This window comes from Gossypium arboreum, chromosome 6, assembly GCF_025698485.1.
Source record: "Gossypium arboreum isolate Shixiya-1 chromosome 6, ASM2569848v2, whole genome shotgun sequence".
NCBI classification, from domain to species: Eukaryota; Viridiplantae; Streptophyta; class Magnoliopsida; order Malvales; family Malvaceae; genus Gossypium; species Gossypium arboreum.
This window is the reverse complement of record NC_069075.1, coordinates 420,719-434,892: the sequence shown is the minus strand read 5'-3', so window position 1 is coordinate 434,892 and position 14,174 is coordinate 420,719. Positions and strand designations below refer to the sequence as shown.

Genomic DNA, 14,174 nt, shown 5'->3' with positions numbered 1-14,174 from the left:
ACCAAATTGAAAGGAATTTCAGCCCAAATCAAACTATTGGGTTGTATCGATTTCTGAGTTAAATCAATCTAAATTAAATTAATTCGGGTTTAAATTATTTTTAATTCGAGTTATTTTATATTTAAATTATTTCGAGTTTAGATTATTTTAAATTTATTTATTAAAATTTTTGTATATGACGTTAGGTTAGAATTATTTATTTGGTTTCTTTCGAGTTTGATTAGTTTTTATTTTACGAAAATTGAGTAGGATTAAATTGTTAGAAAGCATATGAACTTGAACTATTGCTTTTTTGCTAATTTGTTGCATATGAATTGATGAGCTTCGAATTTTGTTAACGATGATAAAAAGATTTAACAGTGCTATCCAGTACGAGAATCAAAGTCTTAGATTGCATTAGAATGATTAACTTCTTAATTTTCATAAAATATACAGATGAAATGAAGATGAAAATAGTCCATTATTTGAATTAGGCACCTTTGTCGATAAATGGAAGTGAAGAGGAATCCTAACAAGTTTTTACGACACTCTTAACCGATAGAACCTTGATAAAATGGATATTTACTCGTTCTCCTGCATGTTTATGTCTCATCTAGAATCTAACGTGGAGATTGTAACCTCATTTCTAGTGAATCGATCTGAATTATTATAATTTGACGATGCTGAAGCCGGTGTCTCTGATTGCACAATGGTTTGCACAATGGTGGCACTATTGAGGTTCATAAAAGCCGGTGTCGATGGCATCAACATTGATACAGAAGTATCGCTAAGCATAAGAACGACCGAGTTCATGGACGGTCTATTTTCATCATTTTCTTGAACACATAGCAACCCTATATGAATGCATCTCGTCATTTCGCTTCTTGACCCACGACTACTGCCCCTCAAATGCTCATCTACCAGATTTAAACTCGTTCCTTCTCTCCAATTTCTCCAGGCCTGCGAATTTTCGATAGATATCGAAAACGACAATATTTTGTAAGTTGATACGAGTCGTGGAAAACGACATCTGGGTCATAAAACATTAGTGTTTTTCAACTTACATATGTAAGAAGATCCGCCCCATTGTTATGGAAATGGCTGATTTTGTCACCACTAATGATTTCCAAAATCAATACACCAAAGCTGTAAACATCAGATTTAAGTGAAAGCTTCCCACGCTTTACGTATTCCGGAGCCATGTATCCACTATACACAATAAACAGGTAAATGAATTTCGATTACTTGGCTTTCAAGGAAGGGCAAATTGAAACTTACAATGTTCCTGCAACCCTTCTTGTATTATCTCTAGTCTGGTCGGCTTTGAACAACCTTGCCATTCCGAAATCGGAAATTTTGGGGTTCATTTCTTCGTCTAACAGAATGTTCGAAGCCTTTAGATCACGGTGAATGATTCGATACCGAGAATCTTCGTGAAGGTAAAGTAATCCTCGAGCTATCCCTGTTATGATTTTGTACCTTGTGTTCCAATCTATCAGTAGCCGTTTGTTCGGATCTATGAATCGATGAAACAATATGAACAAAAAAAATTACAAATTGGCTGTGACTAAATTCGCAAGGACTGAAATGAAAATAAAGAAACTATTAGTACCAAATAGAAAATGGTCGAGGCTTGAATTAGGCACAAACTCAAATATAAGAAGCTTTTCTTTTCTTTCCAAGCAAAACCCTTTAAGCCTAACCAAATTCCTATGTTGAAGCCTTGCCATTAACATGACTTCATTCTTGAATTCGTCGTCGCCTTCTCCAGATTCATTAAATAATCTCTTCACAGCTATCTCTTGTCCATCATCAAACCTACCCTGTCATAATAATGATAAAACACGAAATTCGATTAAATCCCGATATTGTTTAATATTCGAATCTCAACAATATAAATACCATAGAAGCCTTTGCATTAGGAGTCGAACTATATTTGCCCTCACCACTAAAAAAATGGGCAAATTAATCTCCGTATGTTAGCATGAAATACACGCGGCACTCCATATGTTACTGTCTGGTTATTTTATCAGCCACATTAGTTTTTAACAATACAAATGGATGAAATTTTTAATAGAAATGACTAATTTACTCTTCGATCTAGTGTACAGGGACTAATTTATCCTTTTTCTTAGTAAAAACGACAAAATACAATATCACTACTTATACAAAAACTTCCATAATACTTTTATCGAATCCCAGTATATATATATATATATATATAAATACCTTATAAACAGCACCAAATCCACCTTGTCCAAGCATGTTATCATGGGAGAAATTGTTTGTTGCCTTTATTACAGATTTCAATTGAAATTGAAGTGATTCCAATTCCAAACCATTATCCTTGTCTGCATTATTAACACATGAATATTAACCACTTTGAACATAAAATTTCAGTTCATCTTACATGACAATGACTTACTATTCATGTCTTGTTTTGACGATTTCGTTTTTCGTCGAAGGACGAAACCGGCGGCAACTATTGCTACAAAAACGATGACCGGCACGACGATGATTGTAATAGTTTTTGATGAAATGCTTTCCTTATTGTCTGCACAAACGGATAACATTGCAAAATGCAATAAGGAATATGGGAGTGATTTTCAAATTTCACCTAAGGGTAAATTACATTAATAGTCACCTAATTATTAATATATTTCTTTTTTGGTAATATTCATTTGTGGCTTTTTTTGGTCACTAGCCGCAAGTTGACTAATGATAACAACTTTTAAAATTAGCATAATATAGCAACTTTAACTTATAATATTTATAAATTATGGCAATTTAGTCTTGATTTTAAGAAAATGTAACACTCAAAATTGAAACACCTGAAAATTCAAGATAATAATTTTTATTTTTTCAATTATTTTAAATTTAACCCTCAATGTCGCAGAAAAATAAAATTACAAGACTAAATTACATAATGTGTAAATGTTAAGAGTTAATTTTTTTATAAAATCAAAGCAAAATTGACATAATTTATAATAGTTTAAGGTTAAAGTTGCTATTATATCAGTTTTAAAAGCTACGGTCATCAGAGTGTGACAATAAAAAGACGAAATCGAATACTTAGGTGACAAAAAAAAAAAAGTAGCTCACCGTAATACTTAACCTTTTATTGTTGCTAATGGATTATCGATCGAATCAGGAGGCGGAGATGAAAGCGATAATCGTACGGTATCGGCAGTAGGCGAAAAGAACATATACAAATCCCACCGCATACGGCAACTCGGCGTTTCGACGTAACCGCCTTGATAAGTACGACAACACGCGGTATACCGACGAATCAATGTCCTTAAACAAGTTAAGCAATTACTTTCGGACAAATCCGGTGTACATTGCATTAATGCTTGAATTTCCTCAGCCATACCAGTTGCATATTTAAGCTTTGAAGATCCCATTGAAGCTTTTTTGGCCACAGCTTCCATTAATTCACCCCAAAGCTCAAAAAACAACGTTAAATTCGATGCAACATCTGTAATAGCATTAGGGTTAATCCCTTCTTGTATAGGTTCCAATGCTAATACACCGGATAAAGACTTATCGGAATATCGAACAAGACATGGTATGTCACCATCCCATGAGAATGCTTCTGTTTGGTTTTTACAACTTGATAGTAATTGATGAGCTGTAAAATTGACATAAACGAAACAATCTTCTCCAGACAAATCACCTCGACATAGTGCTTGAGCATAAACTCTGTTGAGTCCTTCACCAATGGAAGTATTGAAGAAACCACCATTTTTAGACACGTTTGTTGGGAGAGAAGTGAGGAGTAGGTTACGGTTTCGAGCAAACAGACTGTTGGTGGTGAAGTTATTACCAGTTTCTAAACAGGTTTGGGCATTTGTGAGAGAAATAACTAAGATTATTACAAGGACGAAAGCAAAAACTGGGTTGTTGAGATACATTGTTTTCAGGTAAGGGTGATGATTTTGGTGAATACAAGGGGTTATAAAAAATTTCATGACCATGATGGCTCTGCCATGTGAAAACACAACTTTGAAACTCGGTTTGGTTGAATGGGAGTAAGGGAAAGTTGCCTTATTTTAATGAGACTGTGTCCGACAACACGTGTAGAATATGGCCTAGTGGTACTATAATATAATTCTTGAAGAATAATTCTTTTTATAAAAAAAATTGACTTGGTAAGATTATCTAAAATTACTTAAAATTCCTTTCTTAATTCATAAATATGAGAATAATATTTTTCAGTGTACTCGAACTTACTTCTTCCTACATTAACAATAATACCTATATCAATCAAGGTAAGACACAATCGACAAAATTTACTACTTTCAAATGAATATCATGAAGAAAAAATATTTTTTCTTTCATTTCTACTAAACATGGCAATGAGCCAAGTTGTCTTAGAAAGCATCAATTTTTTGGATAAATAATTTAAATTCATGCTTAAGACATTTACTTTTCTTTTTAAAGACATTATTTTTTTTAAAAGAAGTATCATATCTTCGAAGGAATAATTTACACTCGTGTTTAGGAGTATAATTTTTTTTTTCGATATAACAATTTAAGCTTGTGTTTAAGAGCAATATATATAATAATTTATAGAAGCATCATCATTTTTTAAATTAATAGCTTAAGCTCTGGTAAAAGTACTATGGAAGCCTTTGTACTAAGAGTTAGATTGTATTTTTCTTCCTCTATTCAATAAATGAGCAAACTAGTTTTTTCTGTTAAAACTTCATCCATTTCTATTGTTAAAAACTGACGTGGTTGGCAAAATAACCAGATATTTACACCTAGCATGCCATATGTACTTCATGTTGAAATACATTGACTAATTTTTAACAGTAGAAATAAATAAAATTTCTAATAAAATATAATTCGACTCTTAATATAAAGACTTTTATGATACTTTTCCCCTTAAACTGGTATTTAAGAGAATTACAATAATATATTGGTCAAAATTGTCTTCCTATACACTAAGTTTCTTTAATATTACACTTTCCAATATCTAATTGATGCAATGACCAATAATTTGACATTGCAATTAAAAAAAGTCCACTACACCACTAGTTGTACCATTTTCTAATAATAAAATCATCATAATTTTTTTAAAATTTTAATATGAGAAAAATGATCTATTTATTGATAAGTATTAGCTCAATTGACATCATTGTTGTTATAACAATTTAAACTCGAGAGATAAACGTCGGGTTTCCAAATGACAAATCATTCATGAAAATATAACAATGAAAGGATGGATTTGATGTTGTGATTTGAATTTTAAATTGGGATTTGATCAAATATCGTGTTTTTCTATTATTATAGGATAAGCTTGATGATAGACAAAAAAAAAAAAAAAAAAAAAAGGTTGTGAAGAGATTATTTAATAAATTTGGGCAAGGTGAAAAGAAGGGAAGAAGGGCTTCTTATATTTGAGTTTGTGCCTAACTCAAGCCTCGACCATTTTCTATTTGGTACTAATATTTTCTTTTATTTTCATTTCAGTCCTTGAGATTAATTCAGTCACAACCAAATTGCAATTGTTTTTGTTCATATTACTTCATGAATTCATAGATGCGAACAAGCATCCACGAATAGATTGGGACGCAAGGTACAAAATCATAACACGAATAGCTCGAGGCATACTTTACCTTCATGAAAATTCTCGATATTCAATTACTCGTCAAGATCTAAAAGCTTCGAATATTCTATTAGATGAAGAAATACATCCGAAAATTTTCGATTTCGAGATGAAATGTTTGTTCAGAGCCAACCAAAATACGTATATATATATATATATATATATATATATATATATATGTTGCGGCTCACTCCTCAAATGTTGAAAACTTGCATGCATAACGGAATGATAATTCAAGTATCGAAATGAACTAAAAGTTAGTTTATATATCGAAAGAGAAAATGAGTATAAATTTAAAACAGAGATATTATTATATTTAGACCAAAAATTGGCAGATAAATAGATTATATCTAGCTTAAGTTTGCATCAAATAACACAGCATCATCGAGGATCTAACTCAGTAATCGATACTTCATTGATCGACCATGGCGTTGATCGACTGGTCGATTGATCGGATTCGAGCTCCATGTTTGGCATCTTTCCCTGGGTTCTCGAGTTACAAAAAAATGCAGGTTGGTTAGGTACTGGAAGTGTTACAGAGTAACTGTTGAGCATCATAGCAATGGTAGCCATTGTTGGTCTTTCAGCTGGATCTTCTTGAACACATAGTAACCCGATTTGAATGCATCGAATGAATTCGTTTCTCGAGTAATTATCTTTCAAGACAGTGTCCAACAATTCCAATGGTGTCCCATTCTTCCATTGTTTCCAAGACTGCAAATCGTTCATCGAGTAATTATAAATAGATAATCGAAATAACAAAGGCGAAAAACGAATATACTCACGTAGCTAATTAGGTCATCGGCGGCATCCGTTCGGTAGAAATTACTGTTCCTTTTGCCACTTATAATCTCCAAAACCAGAACACCGAAACTAAAAACATCCGATTTCACGGAAAATTGTCCATGCATTGCGTATTCTGGTGACATGTAGCCACTGCAGATCAATACCAATGTTAGTATGATGACAACAACTGTACAAATATCATGGATGCTCTTGTACTAGGTGTAAAAATATCAAAGAGTAAACTGGTCTCTTTTATTAAAAATTTGATCAATTTCTACTGTTAAAAGCTGACATAATTGACAGAATAACGAAATAATGATTTGTTGTGTGTCATGTAACTCATGTCAATGTATAGGGACTAATTTTTAACAAAACGACTAATTTACTCTTTGATCTAATTTACTCAAACTAAATGTTAACAAAATGCATTTGAACTCCTATTATAAGGGCCTCCATGATATTTTTTTCCCGGTTAACAACTTTCAAAGAATTGCTATATAACAAGTTATGTTTTACTTACTAGGTACCAACTACTCTTTTTGTAGTTTCTTGGGTTTGATCTACACCAAAAATCCTCGCCATCCCGAAATCCGAAATTTTTGGGTTCATGTCACTGTCCAGTAATATATTGCTCACTTTAAGATCACGGTGTATGATTTTAAGTCGAGAATCTTCGTGTAGATAAAGAATTCCTCGAGCAACTCCTACTATGATCTTGTAACGTGTAGACCAATCCAATTGTGCTTGTTTCTCAGGATCTAAATGAAGAAAAATAAGCATTTTTGTTCACACTCTTGGTAATCTATGAAATCAAATTCAAAATCCCAAAATTTTCTTACCAAAAAGAAAGCAATCCAAGCTCTTGTTAAGGACAAATTCATAAATTAGTATCTTTTCTTCTCTTTCCAAGCAAAATCCCAATAGTCGCACTAGATTTCTATGTTGAAGCTTGGCAACTAATAGAGCTTCATTTTTAAATTCTTCAATACCCTGCCCTGAACTTCTTGATAGCCTTTTAACAGCTATTTCTTGTCCATTAGGAAGTGTACCCTGAGAAAAATGTACAATATTAACTCATTGCGAAGTAGAATTCAATAGGTCCGGATTCGAATTTCAACATTTGCAATGCTTTCTGAACAAAAAAGATGTAATGATAAACGATTTTTAATAAGAATGCTGACTAAAACATGAAATCTTTAACGATGATGGCATGACAATTTGCATGATAGTGTATGTATACTTCATGCCGATAATACACGTGGATTTTCATATAAGTTACCATATTTTAAAATTTAATGTTTTAGTTGTATTTCCGTTAAAAAAACAAAAACAAAGGTCAAATTGACAAAAATTATAAACATTAATACCTAAATTTATCATTATGTCCAAAAAAAGAAATACCTTGTATACTTCTCCGAAACCACCTTCACCTAGCTTGTTGCTATTTGAGAAGTTGTTTGTGGCAACTTCTATAGTGCTAAAATCATATTGCAAGGACTCAATTGTGGATATATCATCTTTTGCTGCTCAACCAAATAAAAAATGTCATATTTCTAATGAAAGATCATCAAATAAGAGGGTTTATTTGAAAAAAAATTATAAAATTTAAACCCTAAATAATGCATTAACCTTTATATAAACACAAAAATTATAGGGTCATAACACCCTCAAAACAAAGATTTCTAATGCTCAAAGAAAGAATCTATCTTACCATTTTCTTCTTCTACAGCTTTGTACTTCCTCCTTGCTCTCCTTTTTAGTAAACAACAACCCAAGAACAAGAGAAGAACAGAGACAGCAATTGGAGCAATAATTGCAATAATTATTGGCAATGTCTTCTTGCTTTTTCCTGCACAGCCAACATCTACTTTTGAGTGGTGAAGATGTGATAAAAGTTTATAAAAGTATTAGAAGTTTTGTATTAAAAGTTGTAGATGAAAGAGTAAATTGATTCTTTCTATTCAAAATTTCATTAATTTTTACTATTAACGATTAACCTAAACTTTGAACGGTTTTCTCTTTTATCTAACTTAGATACACTAATTTGCTTAATGAAATCGAGCTTCCATGAGTAAATTTATGGTAAAATTTCACTTTAATTTGCCAAAAATGAAAAAAAAAAAAAACAAACCAGAAAGTATGGCTGAACCTGGAGTTATTGCAGGAGGAGTTAATGGAGGTGGTGGAACTGAAACTGAAACAGCTGTTTGGTTATAAAAAGGGTAAAGTTCATATCTAATGCTACAACTCGGTGTCAACACTCTTCCCCCTTGTTTCCCATCGCAACAATTAGGCAAATCAGCAATAGCTCCTCTCAAACACGTATTACAATCCGAGGTTGTCAGGTCGGGTGTACACTGTAAAAGACTATACAATGTTTGAAACCTTGAAACGTTAGCTTCTCTGGTCGCAAACTTCTTCAACGGCAACGTATCATTCAAAGCCAAGGCGGCTCCGTCGTTCATCGTGGTGGCCAATATCTGGTTGAACCGTTCTTGGTTCGATACATTCCCCGTGTTTATCAAATAAAACTTCGGTACCACCTCCAGAGTTGAAAAGATTGATTGATTGGAGTAATGAATAAGGCAATTATCGTACCAAATGACAGCGGTTTTCTCGACGGGGCAACGTTGAATGACGTCTTTAGTAGCTGTTGAAACACAATCTTGACACCCTTTGGTTGAAACATCGCCTCTGCAAAGAAATAAACCGTAGACGATATCGGAGTTGTGTTTTCCGGTGGTTGCGTTGTGGAAAAAACTACCGGCGGTGGCGTTGGAAGTAAGGGAAATGAGCAAGCGGTTGAGATTGGTTTCGTAAGTGCTGTTCGGTGAGAAAATGGTGGTGTTTGGACAGTTATGAAGGAGATAAGTTTGTTGTTGAGCTTCAACGGTGAAGCTAAACAAGGACAGTAACAAGAAGAAGAAGAAGAAGAACAGAGACATGTTTCTTTAAGCTAAGGCGGTTAGTGAAGGCTGTTTATCGGTGTCGGAAAGACAGATTGAACCTGACAAAAGCAAGTGGTCGTATAAGTCAAGATGAGTTATTATAGGCATTTACGTGTCTTTGATGAATTGGTGATGGAATTGATCATTTATAGCAAAGTACTGCACTCACACATGCATCAGGTTCGAGGAAGATTAAAGAGTAGATTAATAATTTTTTAACATTTTATTTATATTCATACTAAAAAATTAGTGTAATTGGCAGAATATTTAAATAACTATATATGATATGTTATGTATATCTTACGCTAATATTTAAGGATTAATTTTTAATATTAAAAATGAATATAATTTTAATAAAAAATTAATTTGTTCTTTAATCTATTGTAAAGTGATTAATTTATTCTCTTTTTTAGTAAAAGAGACAAAATATAATTTAACTTTTAGTATAAAAATTTTATGGTATTTTTGCCAAAGTTTTAGCAACATAAACTAATAAAGTGAAGGCTTTTTAGGTGTTAGAGTACTTATTATCGAACTTGAAAAAGCAAGTGGTAAAAAGTATAATAGATGTCTTTGTATTAAGGGTCAGATTGTATTTTATTCTTTCTATTAAAAAAATAGTAGAATTAGTCCATATACGTTAAATTAAAGAGCTAACGGGTTCTTCTGTTAAAAATTTCATTTATTTTTATTGATAAAAACTGGTCATTATATATTAGCATGAGGTAATATCATTATCTGGTCATTCCATCAGCCACGTTAGTTTTTAATAGTAAAAATGGATACAATTTTTAATAAAAGAATCAATTTATTTTTTAATCTAACTAAACGGATTGGTAATTGAAGTTAACCAAACAAATTCATTACTACTATTTGGATTAATACTAAAATTGACTGATTTAAAAAATATAGAAACTAAATTTATAATTTTCATAAAATATAAGGACTAATAACATAATTTAAACCCAACTTGAAAAAGCAAGTCGTCATGGTCAACAAAAGTTATAAAGGCATTTAATTTGGTAAGGAGATAATGATCAAAGTACTCTGTTCACATTCATGGTGTCTTAAATGACGCAGCCCCACACACTGACGTTTCAACAAATCCAGTTGAAGTTCACATCATGGTTATCTAAATTGATTGAATATATTCTCGAGATTGGTTGGAGCGAGAATTGGTCGGAAGTATTAGTTTGGAGAAAGATTTTAAATTAATTGATTCGTGAATTGGTATAGGTTAATTAAATTAGATTAGAAAATTAATTGAATCGGTTCTTTATATATTTTTTTAAAATTATAAACTATTTACGTAATTGAATTAGTTGGACAGGTCGGATAAGTAAATTGATAACTTGACCGGTTCGACTGTCAGTTTGATTCTGAAAACTTTGGTTTATACTGTGTATCAATGGAAAAAAAATCTATAATGTAAGAATTTTTTTGATAGGATTAATATATCATTTGGTACCTAAGTTTAGTTTCAATTTTCAATTTGTTATTTGAGTTTTTTTTTTGTCTTAATTTGGCACCTGAGTCTGGTTTCAATGTATAATTTGATACTCAGACTAAATGACATCATGTAACTCGATAAATGTTTAACATACTTGCTCTAATAAAAGAAAATAGGTACTTAATTGAGAAAAAAAATGAGATTAGATACCAAATTGAAAATTGATGCCCAATTTAGGTACTTAACTGAGACCCAAAAAAAAAAACTTTGGTAGCAAATTGATTATTGAAGCCAAACTTAGGAACCAAAATGGGACAAAAATCTCAAGTACTAAATTAAATGTTAAAACCAAACTCAGGTACCAAATAGAGTATTAAACCTTTTTGACAATAAGATTATTAGAATGTAGGGTAAATTGCATTAGTAGTCATCTAACTATTAGTAAATTTCTTTTTTAGTCATCCAATTACGAAAAGTTACAAAATGATCACTCAACTATTAGTAAATTTCATTTTTGATCACCTAACTATTCAATTTTATCTTGTTTGGTCACTATCTGTCTAATGGTGGCAACCTTTAAAATTGGCATCATAGTAACTTTAACCCTCAATAATTATACATTATGTCAATTTAATCTTTGGAATGTTAGACCTTAATTACTATTCCAAAACTATTACTCTTTGGAATAGTGAAATAATATATTTTTTTTTTTATTTTGGTATTTTTCATATTCGTTTTACGGTCCATGTTCAGAGTTTATAGTTGTCGCTCTTAATAATGTCGTCTCCAAGATTTGAACTTATGTCTTCCCTTAAGAATATAATGAGCCTTACCATTGTATCAAACACTTGTGTACAGTGAAATAATATATGATTAAATGAAACACAAATTTGAAATTGGAACCTCATTAACAGAACATACTCTATCATCAGATCAGAGGGTTGATTTGGGTCTACAACAACACGCCCAACAGGTTCTGTTGGTTGAGGGAAGAGATTCCCAACATGAGAATTACAGATGACATGGTTGATCTATCTGTTGGGTCTTCTTGCACGCACAATAACCCAATATGGATGCATCGAAGCACCTGAGTGACCACACATGACTCAACAATCAATGGATCTATTAGCTTCATTCCTTGACCTTCAGACCATAGTTTCCAAGCCTGTAATGGTTACATAAAATTAAAATCGAATACCCATTTTGCCACTATAAGTGTTGTGATGACGGGTTATTTTGAGTTACAACAACGAATAAATATATTTATAATTTATAATATATAAAATAAATATATATTTTTCGATCCCAATAACAAAAAGTCGGATAAGTAGTAAATAAACTAGGCTAGCTAAATTCTCTAGAATCTGATGATACTAACCGGCCGTGTCACCAGTTTCGTTTGCTGAAGGAGGCAGAACCGGCACCGGGGGCTTCTGATTCAACACCATGATTCTTGGTTATGCTAGTCTCGGGTGATACGTCTCGAGGTGTTCCATAAAACTGTTCCACCTCGTACCTGATATTACAGCTCGGTGTAAGAACTCATCCACCCTGTTTCCCAACCGAAGCTTTTGGAAGTTGAGCAATAGCTCTTCGTAGACATGACCGACAATCTGCAACCGAAAAATCAGGGGTGCATTGAACAAGTCCATACAACATCATGGAACTCCAAACATTAACTTGTTTAGCTGCATACATGTTAGAAACATTCGAAATCATCTTTGTTAGATCCTCGAATCTCTGCAAATTCATCCCAATGGTTTACATCTTGAAGGTTCCATGCATAAAGAACAGGTGAAAGCTCCATGATAGAGAAGAAAGATCTATAGGAATAACGCACTAGGCATTGATCATATCATATGATCGCTTCTTTGTTACCGGGACACTGGTTTCCGATCTCAGCGCTTGCTGTGTTAATGCAGCTTTTGTAGATATCGGGTTTAATATCACCTCTACAAAGGAAAAGGCCAAAAACTTTGTCTGGTTCTACCCCCTTCAAGGTCCTTGCTCCAGTTTCAACTCCTCCTTAGTGGCGGATCCGCTAGTCGTGAGTACAAAAACCCTGATTGTTTGGGCTTCTCTGGCCACGCCCTTCCCTCCCGGCGACGATAGTTGGTTGTGTGGGCTAGTGTTTGCATCAAATGCATAATATATTCATGAACATATAATTAAATAAACAAACACATTTCTCATTTTATATATACATATATATATATTAATGAAACATAATTATTGATAATGACGACAATAATATTAATGTTTATTATTTATCAATTAAAAAGTAACTGAGTTTATTCATGAACGTATAGGAAGATTCATTTAACCGAAATGAGCATGACATTTCTTGTTCTTCCAAGCCGGTAAGATCGATCCTTTTGGTCCAACTCCAACATCACAATTGACATGCATCTTATGGTGCTTAGCATCCCATATTCTAATCTTGTATTTGATCACCGACGTTATTTGCAACCGGAAAACCACCTTCCCTTGTTTCCTAGCATTCATGAACTCCGGCCAACGCTTTCCGGTCACCGTCAGCTTCACCCCACAAAATTTACCATACAACATCGTAGTTGTCCTTGGTCCTTGTAAGAAGGGTTCCATCAATGGTGTCCACCCGATTTGTTGATCCTTGTAAAAGACCAATCCGGCCACGGAGTCGTAATAGATTCCGTTGTGCTTGTTGGTGTTACGGGCGGTGACGTTGAACGTTATTCGAGAATCGTTGAGCCCCGACGGTTGAGCGAAACCAGGGACGTTGAAATCGATGATATGAAACGTTGGACGATGAGGGCGTAAACTAAGCCATAGAATCAATAAAATAGTGCCAAGTAAAAGAATAGACAAGAATATGGTAAGCAGTTTGGTGAAACCCTGGCAATACTTCCCCAGCTGGACCGCCGCCATTGTTTGGACTGGTGGAGGTGGTTTTGGCTCGGAGATGGAATCAAAGGGTGTTTTTCTGCAGTGTTGATTACGTGATCTTAAAAAGGGAAGGGACGTTTAAAGAATTTGTACCCTTTTTGCATGGCGAAAGAAAAGAATAAGGCCATTATCGTTTAATGGATAAGCTATCCATGTTCATAAATGATCTGTGTTTTGGATATGTAATGCTATGATTATGTTTAATTACCACCACAGAGGACAACTTCGAAACTTAGTCTGAAATTTAGGAGGGTTTAGATAAAAATATTAAATAAATAAATTAGGCTCGTTTAATATGGTTTGAGCTCAAACTCAAACATTCAAAGCTCGATCTTGACTGACCCGATCTATTTTCTATATATAACACATAAAAACTAAATTTATAGTTAAATATTGAAAAAATATTAAGATGCTTATATATAACACACAACTATTGAAATTTAATTATATAATTCGAGTTTTAATATTGTGT

At 33.0% G+C, this 14,174-nt stretch overlaps 2 protein-coding genes across 4 annotated transcripts; both read right to left on the bottom strand.

The window, feature by feature from the left end:
* Nucleotides 1-378: 378 nt before the first annotated feature.
* On the bottom strand, nucleotides 379-3,996 carry LOC108483243 (cysteine-rich receptor-like protein kinase 44). The gene is made up of 7 exons (XM_017786525.2): nucleotides 3,095-3,996; nucleotides 2,405-2,533; nucleotides 2,209-2,330; nucleotides 1,592-1,802; nucleotides 1,258-1,495; nucleotides 1,044-1,188; nucleotides 379-939 (listed from the first exon to the last, which is right to left on the bottom strand). Exons 1-7 carry the CDS (start codon nucleotides 3,954-3,956, stop codon nucleotides 589-591), a joined length of 2,058 nt encoding a protein of 685 aa, XP_017642014.2. The 5' UTR covers nucleotides 3,957-3,996; the 3' UTR covers nucleotides 379-588.
* Nucleotides 3,997-5,641: 1,645 nt separating this feature from the next.
* On the bottom strand, nucleotides 5,642-9,516 carry LOC108483241 (cysteine-rich receptor-like protein kinase 10). Of its 3 annotated transcripts, none has more exons than XM_053029667.1 (7): nucleotides 8,511-9,516; nucleotides 8,091-8,228; nucleotides 7,781-7,902; nucleotides 7,219-7,429; nucleotides 6,900-7,137; nucleotides 6,379-6,529; nucleotides 5,642-6,076 (listed from the first exon to the last, which is right to left on the bottom strand). In XM_053029667.1, the coding sequence occupies exons 1-7, from the start codon at nucleotides 9,322-9,324 to the stop codon at nucleotides 5,975-5,977; spliced, it is 1,776 nt and encodes a 591-aa protein (XP_052885627.1). In that variant the 5' UTR covers nucleotides 9,325-9,516; the 3' UTR covers nucleotides 5,642-5,974. The 3 variants fall into 3 exon arrangements, with proteins under 3 accessions (XP_052885627.1, XP_017642012.1, XP_017642013.1); XM_017786523.2 differs by having other exon boundaries at nucleotides 5,642-6,307; nucleotides 8,511-9,511; XM_017786524.2 differs by having other exon boundaries at nucleotides 5,642-6,307; nucleotides 8,529-9,511.
* Nucleotides 9,517-14,174: the final 4,658 nt, after the last annotated feature.